The sequence below is a fragment of the Meriones unguiculatus genome, chromosome 1 (genome assembly GCF_030254825.1).
Source record: "Meriones unguiculatus strain TT.TT164.6M chromosome 1, Bangor_MerUng_6.1, whole genome shotgun sequence".
Lineage (NCBI taxonomy): Eukaryota > Metazoa > Chordata > Mammalia > Rodentia > Muridae > Meriones > Meriones unguiculatus.
In genome coordinates, this window is record NC_083349.1 from 54,156,355 (window position 1) to 54,181,288 (window position 24,934).

Consider the following 24,934-nt stretch of genomic DNA (forward strand, 5'->3'; position numbering starts at 1 on the left):
CAAGACTCAATATGAATAGTTTGATATCTTTATACAAAAGAGGCTAATATCTTTCTTAGCTTACAAATATATTTGGTCCTCCTTTTGCTGTAGGTTCTGTGTCCATGGACTCAACCATACAACTATAGGTCTAAAAGTGGTGTAAAATTGGGTCTATTTATAGTGAATTTAAATAGACTCTTTTCTTGTCATTATTTTGAAACAGTGTGTTCACACTGGGGATTCTAAGTACCTAGGATTATTTGAAGTACATGGGAAGAGAGATGTATGGAGATTATATGTAAATTCTGTGCCATTTTTATGTGAGATCTGGGCACCATATAGATTGCTTTGTCTGCAGAGGTCCTGGCATTATTCTCCCATGAATCATGCTCAGAGATACCTATATTTTTCAAAAGTTAAAAGCTGCTTTTGTCCAGAATCTGCTGCATGCAATAATTAAGGCACTTTTCAAGGCTCAATACCAGCCTTCTGACTACACCAAACAGACACCACCTGACTCTCATGAATTGTTTGGGTCTCACAGGAAGTAGTGGAAGCCATTGATCGCAGTGCCTTCATCACCTCTGACCTGCCCATCATCATATCCATTGAGAACCACTGTTCGTTGCCTCAACAACGAAAAATGGCAGAAATTTTCAAGGTGAGCTTCATCTACGACACTATTACCTATCAGTTGTTGGTGGTGTCAGTATAAGGCAGATGTGGACCACAGCACAGTTGGACTTCAGCCATGAAGCATGTTTCACTGACCTAAAAAACTGGTGCTGCTCAAAGAGCTTGGGCTTTTCAGGGATGGTTCCTCTTTTCATCTTTAAGGATATAGGTATTGTTTTCTGGCCTCCTGGCCCTTTGCAGGAAGCTTTGGGAGGAGAGGATAGATCAGCTGGCCAACACTCCTTATACTACCAATTGGAATACCAGATGTCACCTGGCAGTTGTGCATGGAAAAAAACTGAAACTATTTCAGGGAAAGTCACATATTGTTGTGACACATACTATATTATAGCGATCCAAGTTAGCAAGTTAGACTTTTCGGAACATTTTCTGTGTTGATAATAAGCTTCCTTCTACAAGGGAAATGTAATTCAGACAGATTAAGGAGCAGCTATTGCATAGGACACCTCCCCTTCTCCAGTGAGAGAAGTGTTTGTAGAAATGGAGCTCTCACGGAAGGAGGGGCACTAACATAAAAAGTCCTCCCATGTGAATACCAGCAAAACTTTGGCTTTTCGTATTGCCTTAGCCTACACTTGTTGTTTACTTTAAAATAGCTAGAAATAAAAATTGCCATAGTTTCTACCCTTATCTACCATCCTGTGTCTACCCTCCCCCCATGACCTTCTCAAGAGAGACATTCTGCTTTGGAGACCAGTACTCTGAAGTCCGTGTGAAAATATCTAGTCTTCATCCATGGCTGCAGTAAATGCTCCCTGTTGCTTTTCATCTCGTCTGTCTGTCCCAAGGTTCCTATGCTCCTGACTTCTTAGTTGTGTCACAAAACCCACAGCTGCTCATCCAAGCTCTGCTTGCTTTCCTCCAGAGCACTTCCCTAAGTCATCGCAGCTGGTTCCTTCCACGAGCTGACCTAGGTCTTCCCCCTCACCCTGAACACATCCCTTCCTTCCAGCGGGAAACTGCCAAGAGAATAAACAGTCTCTTCTTTAGTTCCTTTTCCTGAGATTTCTAAAACAACTCAGCTAGGCTGAGCCATCCAGTATATTTAGGAAATACACATGTATTTATCAAGCGGAGGTAGACGGCATTGACCGTGTGTTTTCCTTTATGCTTTGTAGGGTGTGTTTGGAGAAAAGCTGGTGGCTAAATTCTTATTTGAGACCGATTTCTCAGATGACCCGATGCTTCCATCACCTGATCAACTCAGGAGGAAAGTGCTCCTTAAAAACAAGAAGCTCAAGGCCCATCAGACGCCAGTCGACATCCTGAAGCAAAAGGTACCCCTCTCTAGTTAAACAGGGTAGGAATATGCCATGGGCTTGGGACAAGGAAATTAATGTCATCTGGACTTTTCAGATGACTCGTTGCATAGCCACCTTTTGAAGATTGCAATCCCTTGAATGATATACTTGATCTGGGGATCTCTAACTCTTAGATTTTCTCGTCCCTCGGACTTTGAGTTTCATCTGTAAACTGTACCCATATGGAAGCCCCCCCCCCATTGTTTAACTTGTTCTAAGCAGGATGACGTGTTATCCTTTAGCCTTCAGCTGATGCAGTCCTCCTTGGGGAGAGCCCTTGGGGCCTGGGGTCACAGCCCTGAGAAGCATGGCAACACGCCACATCATGCAGGAGTTCTGTGCTCCAGCTCCAGCCTGTACAGCTGGGTCAAGGGTCCTCCAGCAAGTGTCTTCCAATTCTTTTTGCTTAAACATCAAGGCTTTTGAAAACTTAAGTATCTCATAGTTTTCCTCTCATTTTTTTAAAGACAGTGCCTTAAAAAAATTATCTTTTTAAAAGATAATGACCCAGCTGGCCTAGAACTCCAATCCTCCTACCTCATTGTCCCTCGTGTTGGGATCAAAGGTGTGAGCCACTATGTCCAGCCTCTCATGCATTTTATATTGGCTTAAGTTTTTTGAGACAAGTTCTTTCTGGATACCCCTGGCTGACCTTGAATTCACAGCAATCCTCCTACCTTAGTGTTGTTGAAGGCTTAAAGTTTAATAATGATTTATTATTTTTAATTAATGATTGGTTATTCCTAAACCAGCTGTATACCCAAATCACCACACAGAGACTAGGATGTATTTAGTTAACCTAGAGAACAGTGCTAGGCAATAGTTACTCCATCCTAAACCTCCAAGTCCGCATGGCTTTCTCCCATTCAGATTTCACACATTATACTTGCTTTTAGTCATATCTTAGGTCCAGTTCATCTCTGCTCATGGTTCCAAGTCCTGTCCTGCTGATTTCTGTTCTCCTACCCTTCCACTCACTTCCTTCTCCTCCCTGCGGACCAGGATGTCCCACCCTATTCTCTCCATTGTGCAGCATTGGCTGGTTGTTTTATTGAAATTACAGATAGTGAAAACCAGATAGTGGGGTAAAGAAATCAGTATTTGAATGAACAAAAGGAAACTGTATACACTCCACAAGAACATTATACCAACACTTAGTCTCATGGGTATTGGAATTGTAGATATGTATGCACCTGAGCCTAGCTCTACATTCCCATGAACATTAAAAATCTTAACACAAGTTGAAATATTTGCAGGATATAATTCCTATTGTATCACTTACTTATATCTATATACCTACAAATATTATATGCAAAACAGACCTCGTTGCTGAATCCATTAGCCTTACTTCTAGGCTTAATTTTTGTCTGAAAAAGTCTGAATTTTTAAAATTCAGATAAGCATTGTATTCTCACCCCTATGGTGACCATCATGATTTTGAATTTTTACTTCAAGATAAACAGAAGTCAGGAAAGAGTCAGGAAAAGGAGGCGGAAGTGGTGTGCATCCTTGTAAATATTTACTAAGTAGAGACAATGATATTCTCTTGTCTCCTTTGCCTCCTTGGGACTTGTTCTCAGATGTTGTACATCTTTAAATGTCCCTCTCCTTTGACCTCAAGCATCGTACAAAGATGGTTAGTGGGTGAGTGTTATACTTCTCTTTATAAGACAGGAATGAACACTGATGGAAAAAAGTGTAGGGAGGAAGGAGGTCAACTATCCTCTTGTTTTCAGGCAAACCTAGTATTTAAATGATGCGTACAGAGATGCTAAGGGTCCAGAAGTAGATTCCTTTAAAAAGTGCCCAAGGGTATGATGGAGAGATAACTCAGCAGTTAAGAGCACTGGCTGCTCTTCCAGAAGACCCAGATTCAATCCCCAGTTATCCCATGTCAGCTCACAACCAGCTGTCACTCCAGTCCCAAAGGCTCTGACACCCTCTTCTGGCCTTTCAGGGCACAACACACACATACTACACAGCTACAGAGGTGAAACACACACACACACACACACACACACACACACACACGCACACAGACAGACATGCACACATTAAAAATTGTCTTTAATTAAATTAATAAGGGCCTGAACCTACATATCCCAAAAAGTCTCTGTACTCAGAAAAACACATTCTGCAACTGAAGATCACACAGAACACCAATCCAAGAGTTTTGCAATCAGTCACACTCAGAGGCCAGGCAGGAAAGACCAGCGCAGGGAACCAGCTGGAAATATGACAGGTTGGAGAGGTGAGGACAGAGTGCATGAACAGGTCTCATTAAATCATTGTGAGAGTTTAAAGTATTATCTCAGTTGAGCACCCATGGTGTGTCCCTGTGATTCTCACCACTAAGGAAGCTGGGACAGGATGACTTCAGCCCAAGAACTGGGAATTAGCCTGGGAAACACAGTGAGACACCTATGTCCTTTAAAAAGAAAAATGGTACATTAGCCAAATGGTTCTCAAAACCTCTGTCTCCAAAAATGTTTATGTTACAACCTAGCGGTATAGCAAAATTGCAGTTATGAGGTAGCAATGTAACTAATCTTATGGTTGGAGTCACCACAATCTGAGGAACTATATGCAAGAGTTGCAGATTAGGAAGGTTGAAAACTACTGAGCTAGCCAAACAAGTCTGTTTTGGAGATGAAGCTCCTTCGCCAGTGCCAAAAGAGCACCCTGGGTCCTGACCTCAGCTGAAGGCTTCTCCAGAAAACTGACATTTGCTTCAGTTCCAAAAGTCATAGGAAACATATGTGAGCTTTGTAGTGAGGCTTTTTACTAAGGTGTTGGCACATGTGTGTATACTCTAGCAAGCTGTCCTTAGATGTGAGGGACTGGCCACCCAACAGGGGATGCTGCTTCTTCCCCAACACTGTTCCTGCAGGTATTTCCTTTATTATTATCATCATCATTATCATTAGTATTTATTTGTTTGTTTTGTTTATTTCACTTTTTATTGTACACGAGTCCACTGTAAAAAAGAAAAAAACAACACAGCATAGGAGTAGGGTAGAATGAGCAGTTACTATAGAATGCATTACCAAGTACAGGGTGACATAGATCATCACAGATGGTGTGAGTATAAAAGGAAATCTGAAGGAATGCAGAGACTATTTCAGTGAGTGTGTGAAGGTGTCAAGGCTTCTAAATCAAAATGGCCGTGTGAAATGCAATTATAATTCTATGTGCAGAAACAAACTGGAGGCAAATTTACAAAGTTATAATGATCTCCAAGACAGCATAAGTCACGAGCTTTATCAGCACCCCAGTAAAAAATGCAGTTAAATATTATACATGACAGTTTTATATTACTCTGAGGTCAATTAAAAAATTTACTAGAAGCGGGGCACGATGGCGCACGGCTGTAATCCCAGCATTTGAGGAGGCAGAGGCAGGCACATCTCTGAGTTCTAGGCCAGCCCGGTCTACAGAGCAAGTCCAGGACAGCCTACACAGAGAAGCCCTGTCTCAGAAAACCAAAAAAGAAAATTTGTATTAGCATGTACTCATTGTACAGCATGATGGGCTTCATGATTGGATTCTTGTTCACATACGTAATGTGCTTTGATCGTATTCATACCCCTTTACTCTCTGTGTCTAATCGTCTACTCTCCTTTCCTCTTCCCAAATCAAACTATTCTATTTTCATGTTTTATAATGTGTGTGTGTGTGTGTGTGAGCACACGTGTGTGCACTTGTGTGTGTATGTGGGTGTGTGTGAGTGTGTGAGAGTGCGTGCCCGTGCCTGTGTCCACGTGTGTGACTGAGTATGCACTGTGTAAATATATGCATGTGTTCTGTATGTGTGTGTGTGTGCCCGTGCCTGTGTCCACGTGTGTGACTGAGTATGCACTGTGTAAATATATGCATGTGTTCTGTGTGTGTGTGTGTGTGTGCACGTGCCTGTGTCCACGTGTGTGACTGAGTATGCACTGTGTAAATATATGCATGTGTTCTGTGTGTGTGTGTGCCTGTGCCTGTGTACAAATGTGTATGTTCGTTTTCTTGTGGATGTGTGTGTACATTTTGTGAATGTGTTCATGTGTTTGTGTATGTGTGTGTGAGTAGCATGTGTGTATATGTGCATGTGTGTATCTTCAAGGCCTGGGCACACCACTCTGTATCACTGCTGCCATCGGCCTGCAGCGCTCTCCTCTCTCTGAGGCTTGACACTTCCTCACTTCTTTGCAGGGTTCATCCTGGTTCTTTGTATCTTGACTCCTGCCCCTTGACCTTGGCTTGACAGCTCTTTTTCTCTCACAGTGATACACAGCCTTGTTTGAGGGGCCCACTTGTACCTAAAACAGATTTTTATATTTTTTTAATTTTAAAACATTTTCAAACAATACATTTTGATCATATTCCTTCCCTTCCCCTATCTCCTCCCAGATTCCCACCCACCAGCACAATTTCATGTTCTTTTTCACTCTTAAAAAGAAAAAAAAGATCAAAGAATCAATGAAAACACTTCATTAAAAAGAACTGTGTTTCTAGTAACAGTAGTAACAGTTATTAAGACACTTAGCATTTATTATATTTGGGCAAAAAAAAAAAACAAAAAAACAAAAAAAAAGGAAAAAAAAGGAACTAACACAAAAAGCACACACACACAATACATAAATATCAGTTGCCCAAATACATAAATATCAGTTGCCCAAATACTTCAAAGCATGTCGACTGCCCTGAAGTTGATAAACCCAGTGACACTACAGAAAAAAACCAAAAAACCTGATTTTCCTTCTCCCAGCAGACATCAGTGACAAATATCTTCTTGGTTATGGATGGGACTTGGTGCCGGCTTCTCCTTCACTGTGCTGGGATTTTGTCTGGCCTAAACTTGTGTGGGTCTTGTGTGTGCCGTCATGGTCTCTGTGATAGAACAGGTTTAACAGGTTTTATTTCACATCAATTTAGAGAAGGGTGAGAATAAGAAAGTGAGTGTTGTGTAGGTCAAGGAACCTCTTGGGGGAGTCAGTTCTCTCCTTTCCCCATGTAGATCTCTCAGATGAAATTCAGGTTGTCAGGCTTTGCAGCAAGCTCCCCTACCTGATGAGCCATCTCACCTGCCCTAGAACAAACTTGTTAGAAGTTCTTCTGGGCAGTAATCTTATGATGTATTCTAATGAAAGGAAGGGAGAAAGGAAAGAGGAAAGGAGCAAAGGAAGGCAGGGGAGGGAAGGAAAGAGAGAATAAGGAAAGTACTGGCTAGAATGGGAAATGCAGCACTGGAGACCATGACACCCTTTAGCCTGTTTCATGAAGGCCACATGGAGCTGTGTCTTGGGCTGTTTGTCTGCTGTTCCCAGGATGGCCTTGTACTTTGTGGCTGAGTCTTCAGTTTTACATGCTAGCCATCAACAAAGCTCCCCTAGCCCCTGAGCCTAGCCAGTGAGCACTGGGTTTTCTAAGCGGGCAGCACTGTAGAATACTGTATCTGGGTGTGGACCCAGCTACCTCAGCTGCATCTTCCCTGTGTGTACATTTTTATTACAAATATACTATGGCCACATTTAAAAAATAAAAAAAGGATGGAATATAAGCTGGTAAGGTGGCTCAGCATGTAAAAGCAAATGCCATCAAGCTTGACAGCCTGAGTTCAGGGCCCATATGGTGGAAGGAAAGAACCAGCTCCCTGTGTTGTCCTTTGACTACACACACACACACACACCCACACACACACGCACACTGTACCATAAATAAATAAATGTAATTTCTAATTTTTATTAAATGTTGAAAGACTAAAATTAGGGACTAGGCATGGTGGTGCACACCTTTAATCCCAGCATTCAGGAGACAGAGGCAGATAGATCTCTGAGTTCAAGGCTGCTCTACAGAGCAAGTTCCAGGACAGCCAGGATTATACTGAGAAACCTATCTAGAAAACAAACAAACAAACAAAAAAAAAAAAAACTTTACAACTTTGGTAAAGCCCAGAGCTAAAAATCATAGATTCTGTCTTAGGTTTCTGCTGCTGTGGTAAAACTCCCAAGACCAAAAGCAGGTTTTGGTTTAGTCTAGCTTACAACACTCAAGTCACAGTCAAGTCAGGGCAGGAACTCAAGGTAGAAACCTGGAGGCAGGAACTGATGCAGAGGCCACGGAGGAATGCTGCCTATGACTTGCTCCTCATGGCTTGCTCAACCTAATTTTTTTTTTTTTTATGCCACCACCCACAGTGAGCTAGGCCCTTCCACATCATCGATTAAGAGCATGTGCCACAGGCTTACCCACAGGCCAATCTGTTGGGGACATTTTCTCAAGAATGCAAATGAAAATAAATTTGTGCAAATTGTGTCTTTACTGTCTTTAAATTATACTAGTGTGTGTGAGAGAGAGGAGGGACAAAGAGAGAGAGTTCACATGTGGGGGTCAAAGAACAACCTTTAGGATTTAGTTTTCTCCTTCCCTCGTGGGTTCTGAGGATCCACTTCAGGTTGTCATGATTCTCTGGCAAGTGTTTTTACCTGCTGAGCCATCTTGTCAGCTTGTATCTCTATTTTCACTCACCTCCAACTAGAATTTAGCAATTCCTCTGATTATAAATATTGGGGTAAGAAACCCAGCAGATGCAAGATTAGAGTCTCACAACAGTGTGATGCAGCCATGATCATTCAGGCCTTTACAGCCATTGAAGCAGGACATTCTCCCCAAGCATGGTTGGATGCCATAAAAAGCTAAAATGATACGCTCAGGATGCGAGGCTAAGCACTGCACTCAGGGTCAGCCGCTTTGGACCCAGAGAAGAGCATGTCTGATTGCATGCGGGTTGATGCCCCAGGTCCCGCCTCTGAGAAAAAGGTATCGGACGGGTCTGATGCTCTTTGGGTGGATGACACCTAAATGAACATCTGTACAAAGTCCCAATTTATTTCTAATATCAGAGATCAGACCTCTACTCTTGCCTGATGCGTCTAAAACAAAAAGGGGGAACTGTAGAGAGCTGCGGAATGCTATGCCTTAAAGATAGAGCTGGTTTCCGCCTTCCACCTTCCCGATGGTGAGTGCGCTCTGTCACGAACAACTCCACATTTGGCTAAGGCCGAGGATCTGGCTTGCTTCCATGTATGTGGACCTATCTGCATTGCCCCCGTGGCACGCCTGGGTTGGCTACCCAGAGGCTATTTAAGCTGTGGGCTGGCTTTCCCCGGGGTCCGAGGATTGTTCAATGTTCCTGAATAAACTGCATTGAAAAAAAAAAAAAAAGAAACCCAGCAGCATAGACAGTAGCTATGTATGTCTTTTTCACCAGGAGAAATGACAGAATTTTCTTATTATCTCACAATGTTGATAATATCTCCAAGAATGATTTATAGTCATCCTATTTTCAAAAATATCACTTGGTCCACTATCATATCAGCACATGTGTTTCCTAAAATTTTTGTTTTAATGATTTGTTTTTTATTATCTTTGTGTGTGTGTGTGTGTGTGTGTGTGTGTGTGTGTGCTTATGCACATGATTAAAGGTGTAGGGGAATAAGTACCTGTAAAGGCCAGAAGCATAAGACCCCCCTGGTGTTAAACTCACTTTTTTTAATAACTTCATGTTTACTTATTTTCTGTATATGAATATTTTTCTTGCATGTACATTTATGCACCACAAGCGTGCCTGGTGCATCAGATCCCCAGAGCTAGGGTTAGGAGTAGTTCTGGGCCACCTCGTGGGGGCTAAGAATCAAAGCCAGGTTTTTGCAAGAACAAGCGCTGCGCCATACCCCCAGGCCTGGAACTGAACTTTTGCATGTGCAGTCTTGACCACTGAGCCATCTGTCAGCCCCAGGTTTCCAAAAACCTCTAAGCCTGTTCTGTTATTTTGATTTATAGTCCCGATAACATCTGCTGAAAAAGCATTCTCTAAACTAGCAACTGTTCTTCTGGCCTGCTTGTCCACAGGGATTCTAGCATTGTTCTCAAGGTCAGAGGACTTTCAATATTATTTTAAGACAGGAAAAAAAGTAAGTTTCTTAGCAGAGACTTCCTGCTCTAACGTTGATGGCTGTTTCACTCAGCCCCCTGGGACTGATGCTACTTTCCAAGCATCAGAGTCTTCTCTCGCAGGACTTTTTGAGAGCCTAGGAATCTGGAAACCACACACAGGCTCCTAGGATTGTTCCGATTGTTCCTGATAGTTCCCAAGTTCTTCCTTTAAGGGTGCTGAAATTCACCAAGAAAAAAAAAAGGTGTATCCAGAATTTTTAGGGTCAAAGACTGGGTTATGGCAACCCCGATAAACTAAGTTCAGCCACTGGCCCTCCATGTGCCAATTATAAGTACAGGTAGTGGTGTAAAGCAAAAGTGATCCACTCAGTATGGCCCCACTAGGAGGAAGAACAGAGGGAGGAACTCAGTGACATCACCTCCATCTACAGGGTGCCGGCAGGACTTCAACTTTTAATGGAAGGCAAGAGGTGTGCACTATTAACCAGTCCCAGTCAAGGTGTGATCAAGCTGTCATTGTCTCTGCCCTGGGCCTGTCAGGTGGCCCAAAGAAGTCCTTATCCCTTAAGGAATGAGATTCTTAGGCAAATAGTGGCCAGTTCAGGCAGCAGCCTCCCCATCCTGGATTACTGCCCTCACCTGGGGGCGGGAGAGTCTGTTCAACAAGGTTCTGCTGTTCTGGGAGTCCAAGGTAACTTAAAAGGAAAGGTTAAGGACAATGACATGTCTCTGTCCCTTCAGCCTTGATGGGAGATGAGACAGGTTACATAGACACCACTTGAAGGATTATCACACCTGTAGGCCAAGGAAAGCAGAGTGAAGAAACCAGACACACAGTAACATCTAAGAGGCTGCACTGGGTTTAGTTATCTGTGGGCCAAAGCCTCTAGCAAGTGCCTGTTTTACACTGCATCTAGATATTTCTTCTCTTTTAAATGAACCCAAAGGGGTAAGCAGTTTTGAAGGTTTAGGTGGAAGCTCAGTAGGTTGCCTGTGCAGTCTTTAATGATTACTATCTTACAGGCTCATCAGTTAGCATCCATGCAAGCACAGGCTTTCACTGGTGGAAATGCCAACCCGACACCTGCCAGTAATGAGGAAGAAGAAGATGAAGAGGATGAATATGACTATGATTACGAATCCCTTTCTGATGGTAAGACAAACAGAGCCTGCTTCTGTGAGCAGGGAAATGCATAGCTGATTATTTTCCCCATAATAAGTAGATAAATAAATAAATCTGGAATGCCACACATAAGCAATAGAGGTGATTTTAATAACACCTGGAAGTTTGAGAACTCAGTCACTTAGTGAGAACCAAGGAAGAACAGAGGTTCTGGCAAGCATCACAACCATACTCCAGGAAGACAAGGACAGCACAGGAAGCAACGGGATGGGTGGAGCAGGGGTGTCATTCCTGAAATGGGTTTGTAGAAGAAGAGGTGGAGTAATAGCGGAAAAGCACATTGTCAGCCTTTGTGTTTCTGAAGTGGCAGAAGCACTCTTGGCAGATGTTCCAGGCTGTGCCTAAATTTGTCCCCTACGCCATTTGTAGGTGATAGCTTCAGCGCTCTGTGCTCTTTTCCTCAGCGTTGCGCTGTCACTCTGGCAGTCCAGCACCACAAAGAGAAGGCTCATTCTTTTCCTCCTGGTTCTCAAATTAATAACCCAACAAGTCATTTCTTTCCCCCACACCCCAAAGAGCAAAACACGAGTACTGGCTAATGACATAATTTTCAAAAGTAAACAAATGATGTTAACTAAAGGTTAGCATGAAGGATTGTCTCAAGTCAGAACTGGGGTCTGTATGAGTTCCACTTGCACTTAGTGTCATTAGTGGGAGATTACAGACTGTTTTCTGCTATGGCATTACTGATAGTGGGCTTTTACCCTGTGACCTCTAAGAGGCAACAGTATTCCCATGAGAAAACGCCAGGCGTTCTATTTAAGAAATTGTATAAACTTCATAAACTTTTTTTTTTCTTTTAATGAGACAGTCTCTTTCTTTAGTCCTGGCTGGCCTGGAAGTCTTAGTCTTCCTGATTTCATCTCCGACATAGCATTATATATTGGGCTGAGGGTTTTGCTCAGTGGTAGAGCATTTGCCTTATATAATAAAGACCCTGTGATCCCTGGCACACACTACTTAAGGTAGACTATTTGCTTTTTATGTGTGACTGTCCCCACATTAGTAAACATTTGCCATTAATGTACAAACCACTAAGCCAATTCACACATCAGCTTCTCCTATTCAGGGTTGTTTCCAGCCGTGTTTCAGTTTAGAGCCTTCATTACTGGTAACAGTTTAGTTGTATTCTGGCCTAAAATATAATACTAAACAACATCCGTTTAACATTTAGCCTTTATAATAGTTGATTGTTTCATTATATCAGTTAAAGTCTCATTTATTTGATCTGAAATGCCATGAGGGAGAAAATCTGAATGGCATCAAGACAGTTTATTAGCATCCTAGCCCTAAAAAGTCATGGGAGTGCACGAAGTTTTATATTGGCATGTTTACCCCCATGGAAATGCTCCAAAGCAAAACAGACTCGGAGAGTAAGTGAAAAATTATACTTAAGAAATCAGCCAATCCAGATGCTATTTGCTCCTGTAAGAAGTCTTTCCACCAGAATATAAGTTCTTTCCCCATCATAAATTACTCTTGGGCTTTTTGTGTGCTTTTAAGAATACGAAAGGGAGCTTTTTAAATTATCATTTTCAATATTTTTTTATTTGCAAATAGCAAAATTAACAGAGGAGAGAAATATCTTTTTGATTTAGTTCTGTGTAGGGAATAAAATTTAACTCTGCTCCCCACTGAATTTGTAAATTAATTGTATGCATTGTTTAAAGCTGGGTGAAGTACATGTTGAAAGTGGAGGCCTACCAGGCTCTATTTCCATGGCATATGAGACTTCAGACAATAACTTTTCACTACTATGAACCATAAGTTTCTCTGATATGTCATGAGAAAATTCTGCCAGGTGTTTGGTGCTCTCCTCTCCCCCAAAAAATAAAAATAAAAACACACACAAACATTTCCAACACGAACATCTGTGGTCTGTGACAGCTGAAGTCCACCATCATGCTATTTCCATTTTATCTGAAAGACCCCTCTGGCTTGCTGACTGTTCACTAGGCCTTGAAGACATGGCATGTCTTGTAAAGTTTGTCCTGCGACAGTTTATGGAGGCGAGCATTAAATGCCTTAGCAAATGCTTTCAATGGTGTTTGCAGCGTCTCCCTCATCTCTCTGAGTTTAATTAAAGCCATATCCGGAATGTTCCCGTCCTCACTAACTAGTAATGTGAATGGGAAGCTTTTAGCATGACTAGCATTAACAGTGTTTGCTTTGGGTTTCTTTTATTTTGTTTTGTTTTGATATAATGTCTCACACAACTCAGGCTGGTCTTAAATACTCTATGAAGTTTAAGATGACTTTGAACTCCTGCTCCTTTTGCTTCAAATACCCAAGGACCAGGATTGGCTGTATTTCGTTATTACTAGTTCTTGAACCTATGACAGTCAAAATATTAGTTCTCTAAGACACTTGTTGTTCCCCCATCTTGTGATCTAAGCTGTTGTAACTTCTGCTTTGCTCCACACCTTAATTTGTTTATCTGACTTGGACTTAATTCTCCTTACCTTTGTTTTCTTTCTGCTTCTTTTTCTCTGTAGCAGATGTCCTTACTGCTTCCCCCGTTCCTAACAGTCAGGAAGGTAAACACCATTTGAACCCGATATTTTAACTGCATGGATGTCCGCATTATGTCTTTACTGTCTTGGGTCTGATTAGCATGAAGTTGTGACACTTCTGTGCATAGAAATGCAGTGACATCATTGATCTCTTGGTAAGCCGCATGGCCCTGATTTGCTATAAGGATATTTTGGTCTAAGAATTTGTGGTCTGAAAAATCTGGAATGAGACATTAGCTCTCTTGTTTTTCAATTTAAAAGAGTACAATCATGACATACTTCTTAGACTTCTACACTTGTTCTGAATAGAGATGCCACACACGGCAAAAGTCTAAGATCATCTACCACACTTAAAAAGATTTACATTTTTATTAAGATTATAACTTAATAACAACAATCATGAAGACTTTACTTTCCAGTTCATTTAAGTTGGGAAAGCTTTGCATTGTGCATAGCAATGAGTCTTCTCTCATGAATATCGGCTTTGATATTTTTGGGGTTAAAAGAAACAAATAGCTCCAAAGGAAGGCTAATTAACTCATAAATGTACCGTCTAGAAGTGCTTCAACCACTATTTCCTTCCCAGACCTGTGTGCTATCATCCTCTTCACATAGGATACAACTATCTGTGCAGGATGAGCCTTTTTGTTTAGATTATGTCTGTATGGCACAAAACTACTGGTAAATGAGTTCATAAAAATGAAGCCAAACGTATAACCCAAGGTTAAAATTGTGCTTCCAGCCATCATTTTGGTAACATGTAGCCAGCATCTCAGTCTTGTGGATACATGCAAGTAGCTGGGCTCCTTCGTACAAAGCCCCAAAGGGAAGCATTTGGCTCCTTCTCACTGACGCCTGGTAACTCCTTTTCAGACAATATCCTAGAAGACAGACCTGAAAACAAATCATGTTCTGACAAGCTTCAGTTTGAGTACAATGAAGAAATCCCCAAGAGGATAAAGAAAGCAGATAACTCTTCCTGCAATAAGGGAAAGGTAGGAGATGGCTTTCCTTTGCATGATTCTTGATCCTTAATATTCTGTCACTTTTGGCTGTGACTCCACTACCCTCCCTCCTTCCTCCCTCAACTTCCCTCAGATGGTAAAGTCTACCTGGTCATTTGTGGAACACCTGCCTGCCACTTGTCATTTCACCTAGTCAATACCTACTGGAAGTGTATGTGTGGCAGACACTGGAATGGTACAGGGAATGGATCATTTGGTAGTTGATACAGACCTGTAAATAGTATTTGTGGATAAGTAAAAAGCATAGTGGTCTCACTGTATTAATAGAGGATCAAGGATAGGCTCGCGTGGAAGACACTGTTTAAGAGTGAGAATTTGCACAAGTGTACAGAAACAGGGCATTCAGGCCAAGAGGACAGCTTGGTTGTTCAAGAAATTGTAAGAAGTTTTAAAGTCATTTATACCAAGAAGATGAAAGGAAGCATGTTAGGAAGACAAGCAAGAACAACACAGAGACCAGAAAGACACACGAGACGCCGGACCTTACCCCAGTTGCCTCACATCCTGTAGACACCGAGGAAATCTATCCAGACAGTTGCAGTGTCAGAACCCTGAAGCAAGGCATATGTGTCATCAATCCTCTGTTAATTCAACAAATGGAAGACAGTGGATTCTGTCCTGAGAGACATGAAGGATGCAGTAAGACATACCCTTTTCCTCAGAAAGGGACTGGGATATGGATGGGAAGAAATGCTTGATAAGGGGAAGCACAGTGGCAACAGAGCATAGATTCAGAGTGAGGGGGCTCCACCTTCTGGTAAAACGGTGTCCTTTTTCCCTTGAAAGGTATATGACATGGAGCTAGGAGAGGAGTTTTACCTTCCTCAGAACAAAAAGGAAAGCAGGCAGATCGCACCAGAGCTCTCGGACCTCATCATCTACTGCCAGGCTGTAAAATTCCCAGGTGAGAGTGGTCCATATCATCTCTCACATTTGAAATTACTAAAGGATAAATGTGTACTATTTGTCTAATGGGGCGTTATGAATACTCCAAAGTTGCTGAATTATGTGGCTGAAGTAAGTAATTCCCAAAGATGATCTCTGACTTTTCATAATAATTCTCCAAGGTTAGTGGATTTCCACTTGTATTATCTTTTAAAAGATTTGTTGGCTAGTTGTTTGTTTGTTTTTATGTGCATGGGCGGTTTGTCTGTGGGGATATATGTGCATCGTGTGTGTGCCTGGTGCTTTCAGACACCAGAAGAGGGCATTGGACCCCTTGCAACTGGAGTTATAGACAGCTGTGAGCCACCATGTGGGTGCTGGGAACTGAACTCAGGTCTTCTGCAAGAACAGCGAGCTCTCTTCACTGGTAAGCCATCCTCCCCGCTCCCTTCCACCTAGTTTTAAATAAAACAAATTCTGAGACATATCAAGTAATTTCCCCAAGATTTCAGAGCATATGTGTGAAGAGCCTTACTTGAAAACTGCAGAAATTGAGTTAAGCAAAGACTGAAACTCAGCAGCAGATGTACTTGGAAAAAAAGTAGCATGAACATACCCAAGTCTCCAGTTCACAGCACATTCTCTCTCTCTCTCTCTCTCTCTCTCTCTCTCTCTCTCTCTCTCTCTCTCTCTCTCTCTCTTTCTCTCTTGCCAGCCATTGTGTTTAGAAGGCAGCTGTAGCAAGCTGGCCTCAGAGGCTTCCAGATTCAGCTTCAGTCTGAGATTTTTTTCAGAACCTCTAGCAGAAGTGATATTGTTTCTCACTGAGATATTTTCCCAAATCTTAATGTACCTTTGTGAGACGAGGGTGGCAGTATTCTGAATGTCTGGTGCTAGAAGGATTCCACAAGTTCAAGGACACCCTCGGACATAGTCCCATCCCTTGAGGCTCTGCCAAACCACAAGCATAGTAGTTGTGGGAAGGGAGGAAGCTTTCCAACATGGCCATTTCTGGAAACACAATGGATTTAATGTGATGAACCACTTTTTAAAAGGATAGTCAATTCATTTAGTAAATGCTAGATCTATGAATCTGAAGCCTCTCTGTCTCCAAAGTCCTTCCGTGAACTACATCTACTCTGCCTTTTTCATCGGAGTGTTTTGAGTTCAACCCAATTGTGTATTCCATAAATGGGTACCAAGAAATAAAAACATTAAGAATAATTAAAAAGGCAAAAGTCAACACAGGGAACTTCCCAGAGACTCATACTCCAACCAAGGACTATTCATGGAGATAACCTAGAACCCCTGCACAGATGTAGCCCATGGCAGTTCAGTGTCAAAGTGGGTTACATAGTAATGGGAAGAGGAACTGCCTCTGACATAATCTGATTGGCCTGCTCTTTGATCACCTCCCCCTGAGGGGGGAGCAGCCTTACCAGGCCACCGTAGAGGACAATGCAGCCACTTTTGATGAGAACTGATAGACTAAGATCAGAAAGGAGAGAAGAACCTCCCCTATCAGTGGACTTGGGGAGTGGCATGCATGCAGAAAGAGGAGGGAGGGGAGGAGGGAGGGGCTTATGGGGGGATACAAAATGAATAAAGTGTAATTAATAAAAAATTTTAAAAAATTAACAAACAACAAATGGACTGAAAAATAAATCAGGAAATCATTTTTTGGAGGTAAAAAAAAAAGGCAAAAGTCAGAAAAAAATAGTCTTCTCATACAAAACAAACAAACAAACAAAAAAACCCTCTCGTGCCTAAGATTTCTGAGGAGAAAAAGCTAGGATTGGAAGATTCATCTGAAGGTCAGTAAATAGGGCATATAAAATTGGCCTAGAGAGAGGAGTCAAAATGCCAACTTTCATCTTTTCAAGATGTGTTGAACTCAGGTCCTGGAAAACACCACTTCTCACACTGCCACCTGGCAAAGAGAACAGAGATATCCAGCGACTCTCTTAGATAGTATTGGAAATTTAGATCTTAGGATAATAGTGGCCACCTTACACACCGTATGAAAAAAAATCATAGAGTTTTCTTAATTTGGGGTTGTCTTCAAGAAACTGTAAAACTTTTGGCAGTTGCTTCTCCTTGCCTGCTACTGAATCCTCTTGAAGTGGATATGAATGACTACGAAGCAAATATTTCAAAACATACAGGAAGGTAGCACTTAAGTTTAGTTTCATGTGGTTGGAGAGATGGCTCAGCAGTTAAGAGCACTTACTGCTCTTGCACAGGACCCAGGTTTGGTTCCCAGAACCCACATTAGGTGGCTCACAACCACACCTAGCTCCAGTCCCAGGAGATCCAGGGCCCCTTCTGGACTCTTTGGGCACCAGGTATTCACATGCTGCACATATACACAAGTAGGCACACACACATACAGGTAAAATTCAAAGTTTTTTAGTTCACAGAGTATGAATTATGTCCCATAAGTAAGTATGCCATTGTCATACTTACCTAACACCTAACGCTGCTTATTTTGTTATGGAGGAATAAAGTTAACCTGTCAGCATCTGATCAAGCGTGAGGGCCATATTGTTCTGGGATCAACACAAGCCTGCAATGCCAGCCCTCAGGTGGCAGAGCCAAGAGAATTGCCATAAGTTCAAAGCCAGCATAGTCTAGTGAAGTCCAGGCCAGCCTGAACTATAGCGTGAGACCCTGTCTTAAAAAAGAAAATCACTATTGCTTCATGTTTCATTCTTTATAAATACAGTTAATGCTAGAAATACAGACACAAGTTCAACTGGCTTTGCCTTTTGTCAAGGAGTGAGTAAACTGGAAGCAGATTTCCATAGGTATTTCAATTCAGTGGAAAAAAAATAAAGTTTTACCAAATAGAGACTTGTGATAGGGCCAGGGGGGCCATAAGGCCCAACTACTGATTTTAAGTACAGGATAAGGATGTAGTTGTTCAGACTTTTGTTTGTTTGTTTTGCTTTTAGAATTTCTTGATTAGGTTTGTAGTTTTGGCTGTCTGAGAACTATGTAGACCAGGCTGTCCTCAAACTCACAGAGATCTACCTGCAAACCTGGCTATTATTCCTGGTATATTATTTTAAAACATTTACAAAGCACATTTTTTTTAGATATTTATTTATTTGTTTGTTTGTTTTAAGACACATTCTCTTTGTATAGCCTTGGCTATCTTGGAGCAGCCAATTCTTGAGTGCTTGGACTAAAGTCATGTGCCACTACCACTTGGCTTTTAAGATTTTATTTTTACGTAGGGCTGTATGTGGGCAAATGTCACACATGGCCCAGGACAGGAGAAGAGGGCATCAAACCCCTCAGAGCTGGAGTTACGAGCTATTGTGAGCCTGCTGATGGGAGACTTGGGAAACCGAACTCAGCTCCTCTGCAAGAGCAATAAGTGTCCTTGACCACTGAGCCATCCCTCTGACCCCACACAGCACGTGCTCTTTATGTGCTGTTTGTTAGCAACTGAAGTTTCTCTACTCTGCCTCGAATTTTAAGTTCTAAAATTATTGCCTTGGAGTCACTGTTATAGTACCTTCTAAAATTAACTGTCATAATTTTTGGTGTACACATGGAAAATATGAAATGTTTATTTTGTTAACCTTTGGTTTTGTGTTTGATAAATTAATAAGTTACATGATCAGTTTGAGTGACTTTCACCTTTCAGCATTATCCACTGTGGTCCCAGGAACACAGGCCTATAGTCCAGCTGCTTCAGAAGCTGAGGCAGACTGGGAATGCAAGTTTGTCTGCAGAATGATTTCAAGGCCATCCTGGGCAATTTAACACAACCCTCTCTCAAACCTAAAAAAAAAAAAAAAAAAAAGGTGAGATTATCCTGGCATTTGTAAATATTCAAGGTTCAATTCCCTTTGCTAAAAGATTAAAACACACACACACACCCTAGCAAATAAATTAACACCTAAAATCTGCAGAGAGTAGAGTGACTCAGAGCCATAAGAGTAAAGTAACTTTTGCACAGTTGTGCACCTATTTAGTGTCCCAGCAAGAGCCAGAACTTGGTGTCTCAGTTCCCAGGGCTGTGTTCTTTCTTAGGGTCAAGGAAATAAAGGAAGCTCTCTGTGTTTATATCTGCTATATGATTTGTTTCTCAGTTGCGTTTAACCCTTACGTCTTGATGGCTTTTCCTTCTCCTTCTAATAGGAAAGGAGGCTGTGCTGTTCTCTAATGGTACCGCCTTCTTAGTCTTGCTGGGTACTTCCCAGCAAGCTCCTCTGTATACCCGACTTTCATCAGGTCTTTATCACTGTCTGCCCTTTGCTGAGATAGAACATACTCAGGCAAAGGATGCAGCTCAGTGGTTGAATGTCTGCCAGCATGCACAAGCCCCTGGACCAATCCCCTGTGCCATAGAAATAAGTAAGAATGTTTTAAGCTTGCCCCCCACCCAGCCCCTTTACTAATTCTCAAACTCCAAGGCCATGAGTCTCTCTCTATAAAGAAACTGAGAGTGTTCATGCTGTCTTTTTTTTTCAGGCCTCCCTGCATTTATAGGCATTTGTTTGTGTTCCTCCCTCTGATGGCAAGTATCCCTGCACTTAACAAATATACGTATTTGTGTAAAATGATCCCTTCTTGGGATGTGCAGTCCCTTCCATTTAACTTTTTTTTTCCATTTATGTGTATGGTTATTTTTCCTACATGTGTGTCTGCATACAATGTGCAGGCAGGGCCCTTGGAGACCAGAAGTGGGGCATGGTATTTTTCTGGCCCTCCACTGGTCTGCAAGGGCACTGCCTGCACATCATACAGAGACATACACGCAGGCAAAATAACCATAATATTTTTTTTTAATTGCTGTAGATGGAAGTTACGCTACATCCCAAGATACATATATTCAAGAGAAATATTAGGTGACAAAACTGGGCAAAGTTTATCATGGCTTTGGCCAACACCAGTCCACTCTATAAACCTCAGTTTTCTGTGGTTTATCATCTGTGCTCCCCTGCCCCTTTATTGAAAGTAGATTCTTTTCTCATACAATATATCTTGATTACTGTTTCCCTGTACTCCTCCCACCTCCTTCCCCACATCTCCCATCTGGATCCGCTCTCATTCTGTCTCTCATTTAAAAAGAACAGACTTTTAAGAGATAGCAACAGAGCCAGGCAATGCATGCTAATGTGGGTGGGTGGCCCACTCCTTTAATCCCAGCACTTGGGAGGCAGAAGCAGGTGGAGCTCTGAGACTGAGGCCAGCCTGATCTACAGAGCGAATTCCAGTATAGCCAATGCTACTCAGGGAAACCCTGTCTCATAAAGCCAAAGGGAGGTGGGGGGACAACAAGACTTAAACAATACATAATAGAACAATAAAGCAAAACCATCACATCAAAGTTGAACAGGGCAAACCAACTGAAGGAAAAGAGCCCAAGAGAAGGCACAAGAATCAGCAACCCACTTGTTCATGCACTCAAGAGTCCCATAAAAACACTAAACTGGAAGCCATAACATCTACACAGAGGATCTGGTACAGACCTGTGTGAGCCCTGTGCTTGCTGCAAGTTCAGATTACCTTGTTCTCCTGCTGTCCTCCATCCCCTCTGGCTCTACACTCCTTCTACCTAGTCTTCCACAGGTTTCCCTGAGCTCAAAGGGTTCTAAAATCTCTCTCTCTGTCTCTCTGTCTCTCTGTCTCTCTCTGTCTCTCTCTCTCTCTCTCTCTCTCTGGGATATCTGGATGTAGGTTTGTGTGTTTGTTCCCATCTTCTGCAGAAGGAATCCTTTCTGATGATGGCTGAATAAGACACAGATATATCAGTATAGCAGACTGTCATTAGGAGTCGTTTCATCACTACTTTTTTTTTTTCCCAGTAGTATTTTGTTCTAGGTCTCTGTCTAGCTAGTTTCTGGTTCTTGGTCAGCCCAGCAGCGTCAGATGTCAGATATGCTCATCGGTGCTTTTAAACAGGCCTCTGCTCTTTCTCTGCTGATGTTCTTAGAACGGTTACCATTTTCTGAAGAAGACCTCCCAAACTTCTGCAGCATAAGGAGTACTCTCCAACGGTACAGCGATGGACAGTAGGGGCGATTTGGTGTTAACTGGCTTCCTTGGAGCCTTTAAGTCACTCTTCTTATATTAGGGTTGGGTCTGTATGATGCGCATTCTCTCATTCAACAAATATGTACTAAATTCCTGCTCTGCACCAGGCACTATGCCTGGCCTAAAGGACCCATGGAGTGAGTGGACAGAGAGTGAGAAAGAAAAGCCACAAAACTTCATTATCATAACAATATATTTTCCATTGAGCCCTCAGACAATCCTATGAGTAAGTTCCTATAATCACATCCATTTTTCAGATAAGGAAAAGCAGAAGGTTTGGTCAAAGATTATGCCAGAAAGATTTTTTTTTAAATTTCTTTTTGAGATTACAATTACATCATTCTCTTCCTTCCTTTTTTTCCCTCCAAACTCTCCCATATATACCGCCTTTCTCTCCTTTAACTCATAGCCTGATTTTTCATTAATTGTTTATGTATATGTATACATATTCCTAAATACTTAGTACAACTTGCTCAGTCTTTATATTGTTACTTATATACGATACACACTGTATACAGAAGCTGACCATTTGATATTAGACAATTAGTGTGCTCTCCCCTGGGGCTCAGCATTCCTTAGCTTACCATTACAGAAAACCACAACCAATCAGAATGCAGAGCTGGGGGGCGCAGTTTCAAAGGATACATCTGCAAAACAACTCCTGCACCTAAGGTTCAGGGATCATTGTGGAAGAGGGGGCAAAAGACTGTAAGAGCTAGAGGATCAGGGAGTTGGCTGTGAGATTGTCTCCTCATAATGTCAGAAGCTACACCCATGAAGTCTCACCAACAGGACCACCTAAACATGAGCTGAACCAGGACAATAATAGGCATGCTAATGTGGGTGGGTGAAAGCCCACAGGCCTCAACAAAGAATGCCAGAAGACTTATAATGTGGACAATATTACGCCCAGGCTCATAACCATTCTTTCGTCTCCCTTAGTTGAGTTGATAGGAATTACATGTTAACTGTAGCCTATTCTGTATGTGTAATCATAAAACTCTTTCAGGCACACAGTTCACTAGAAGTGTGTGTGTGTGTGTGTGTGTGTGTGTGTGTGTGGTTATTTAGAGAATTATTCTTTAATAACCATGTAGTGTTTGTTGCATTTGTCTAGAGATTAAATAAACTCTGCTATAATTGTCTACCATACTAGTATCAGCCATGTTAAAATGTAATGGGTCTTCTGTACTGTGTAACAAGGGAATAGTAGGACTTCAATATAAACATTAATGAGGATGGAAAATGTTGAGCTCTCTTGCCTGTAGCTTTTGGCTTATTTATTTTCATTTTATGAGAACAGGCCTGTCAACTCTGAATTCATCTGGCTCTAGCAGAGGGAAAGAAAGAAAAAGCAGGAAGTCCATTTTTGGCAACAATCCTGGCAGAATGAGCCCAGGGGAGACAGCATCATTTAACAGAACATCTGGAAAAAGTAAAGTTACCTTCTCTCAATGTCTTTGCTTAGTCCTGCATGCTAGATGACTCAGATACTTTGCTGTCTAGCCACTTCCCTTGAATTTTGAAATTCACTTTTATTTTCATAGATGTTTATACTGTCCAAGTACAACATAAATATTTTTCGATTGTTAATTCATTCTTTTAACTCACTACACATAGCATTTTTTACTGAAGATGGTCTCACAATGTTTGCCTCAAAAGTAAAATTGGAAGCACCGTAGACTGTTCCAGCAGTTCCTGGAACTGAGCCCTGTATCCACAAGATACATCATTTTATTCCTAATTACTTCTTATTGTAAAAGTAATAAATTCTCCTAGTTAAAAGTCCAGCTGATCCATAAGATGATTAAAATTCCTTCCCATTCTCAGCGTCATGATGTTGTTTCTCAGAGTTGACCACTGAGAAGTTCATTGTAATTTGTTCAAGGAAAAAAAAAGTATTTTAAAGGATATTCAAATAGGATGTAATCAAACATAGTTGTACAAATTCTTAGTTGCTCTCAGTTGTCACACGCCAGTCTGTACATTTGTCTGTCTTAGCCTCTTGTATGCCTGTGTAATATTCCTTTATATGGATATTTATTTAACACTTTGTCACTGAGAGAATATTTGGGTTTTTGTTTCTTGTTGTGAGCGCTATACAGTTGCACACAGACTTTGTACTTGTAAAGATTGCCCACAGAACAATGAAGTACTGAGGCAAAAGAACTTCCAGACGCCCAACTTAAATTGGTGTTGCTATCCTCATGTTATCACATATTTCACTTTTTTGGCGCTGGTGGTTTAGCCAAGAGCTTTGTGAACCCAGAGCTGGATGTGTGCCCTGCCACTGAGCCACACCGCAGTGAGCTACCCTCATTTTCAAACTCAACAGGCACCATGTTTCAAGGGAGCAGGTAACCTTCGAGATATATTCCACTCTGTTTACTAGGTGCAACTGTGTATCTGGTGTGCTGTTGAGATTGGTCTTTTAAAATGTTTTGAATTTTAATCAGAGGCTGATCTCTCACCAGGTTTAGGTTCCTGTGAAGGAATTCGACAAACCTGGGAGGAAGTGTCTCCACTCAGCCCAAGCACATCCCTCAGCGCTATCATTAGGACTCCTAAATGTTATCATATCTCGTCACTGAACGAAAATGCCGCCAAACGTCTGTGTCGAAGGTATTCCCAGAAACTGATCCAGCACACTGCTTGTCAGCTGCTGAGGACCTACCCTGCAGCGACCCGAATCGACTCATCCAATCCCAACCCCCTCATGTTCTGGCTCCATGGGATACAGCTCGTAGCCCTAAACTACCAGACAGATGGTAAGGCTCCTGCATCCTCAACTCTCTTCATCTTCTCATGTGCAGTAAATGCAGTTCCATGAGCACTTGTTTTCTTAAGATTAAAAAGAGAAAGAAAGAAAAAGAGTCCAGTGTGGGGCACACACATGTGGGGGAAGAACACAGGATGGAAAAGTGGGAAGCTGATAGGAATTGTCCCCCCGATGTTTTGGAGTTGATCTAATAGGATGGTGATGATTCTCTTAAGAGCACTTTTTAAACACAACTTGCTCTGGATGTTAAAGCACTGTGAGAGCAAGAAGGTCCCAACATCTATTATTAACACTTGTTCTTGCAAAGTCAGAAAGTAGTGACCGGTAACTAGAGTGTCACTGAGCCTCCTTCGAAGTCCAGCACTCCAGAGGTGGAGAGCAGAGGCTGACAAGACCAAGGGCTGATTTGGACCAAACAGAGAGCTTGTTTCAAAGAGGAAAAGTAGTGGCGCTACTTCAAACACTGTTCAGATACTTCATTTGCTCAAGGTTGCAAATAAATTCAGGCTCTCTGGGAGTTCAGGGAATAAGGCATTTGTTTCCACGTGGTGATGAAAGAAAATGAATGATGTTTCCTA

At 41.9% G+C, this 24,934-nt stretch overlaps 1 protein-coding gene across 1 annotated transcript in view; it reads left to right on the plus strand.

Moving 5' to 3' along the window:
• Plce1 (phospholipase C epsilon 1) overlaps positions 1–24,934 on the plus strand; it is a 290,498-nt gene that overhangs the window by 242,354 nt on the left and 23,210 nt on the right. The window contains exons 18-25 of the mRNA XM_060388995.1: positions 527–643; positions 1,797–1,955; positions 10,944–11,073; positions 13,599–13,640; positions 14,490–14,611; positions 15,428–15,545; positions 22,881–23,012; positions 24,052–24,345. Of these exons, the coding sequence (XP_060244978.1) occupies positions 527–643; positions 1,797–1,955; positions 10,944–11,073; positions 13,599–13,640; positions 14,490–14,611; positions 15,428–15,545; positions 22,881–23,012; positions 24,052–24,345 (1,114 nt within the window). The remainder of the gene's footprint in view (positions 1–526; positions 644–1,796; positions 1,956–10,943; positions 11,074–13,598; positions 13,641–14,489; positions 14,612–15,427; positions 15,546–22,880; positions 23,013–24,051; positions 24,346–24,934) is intronic.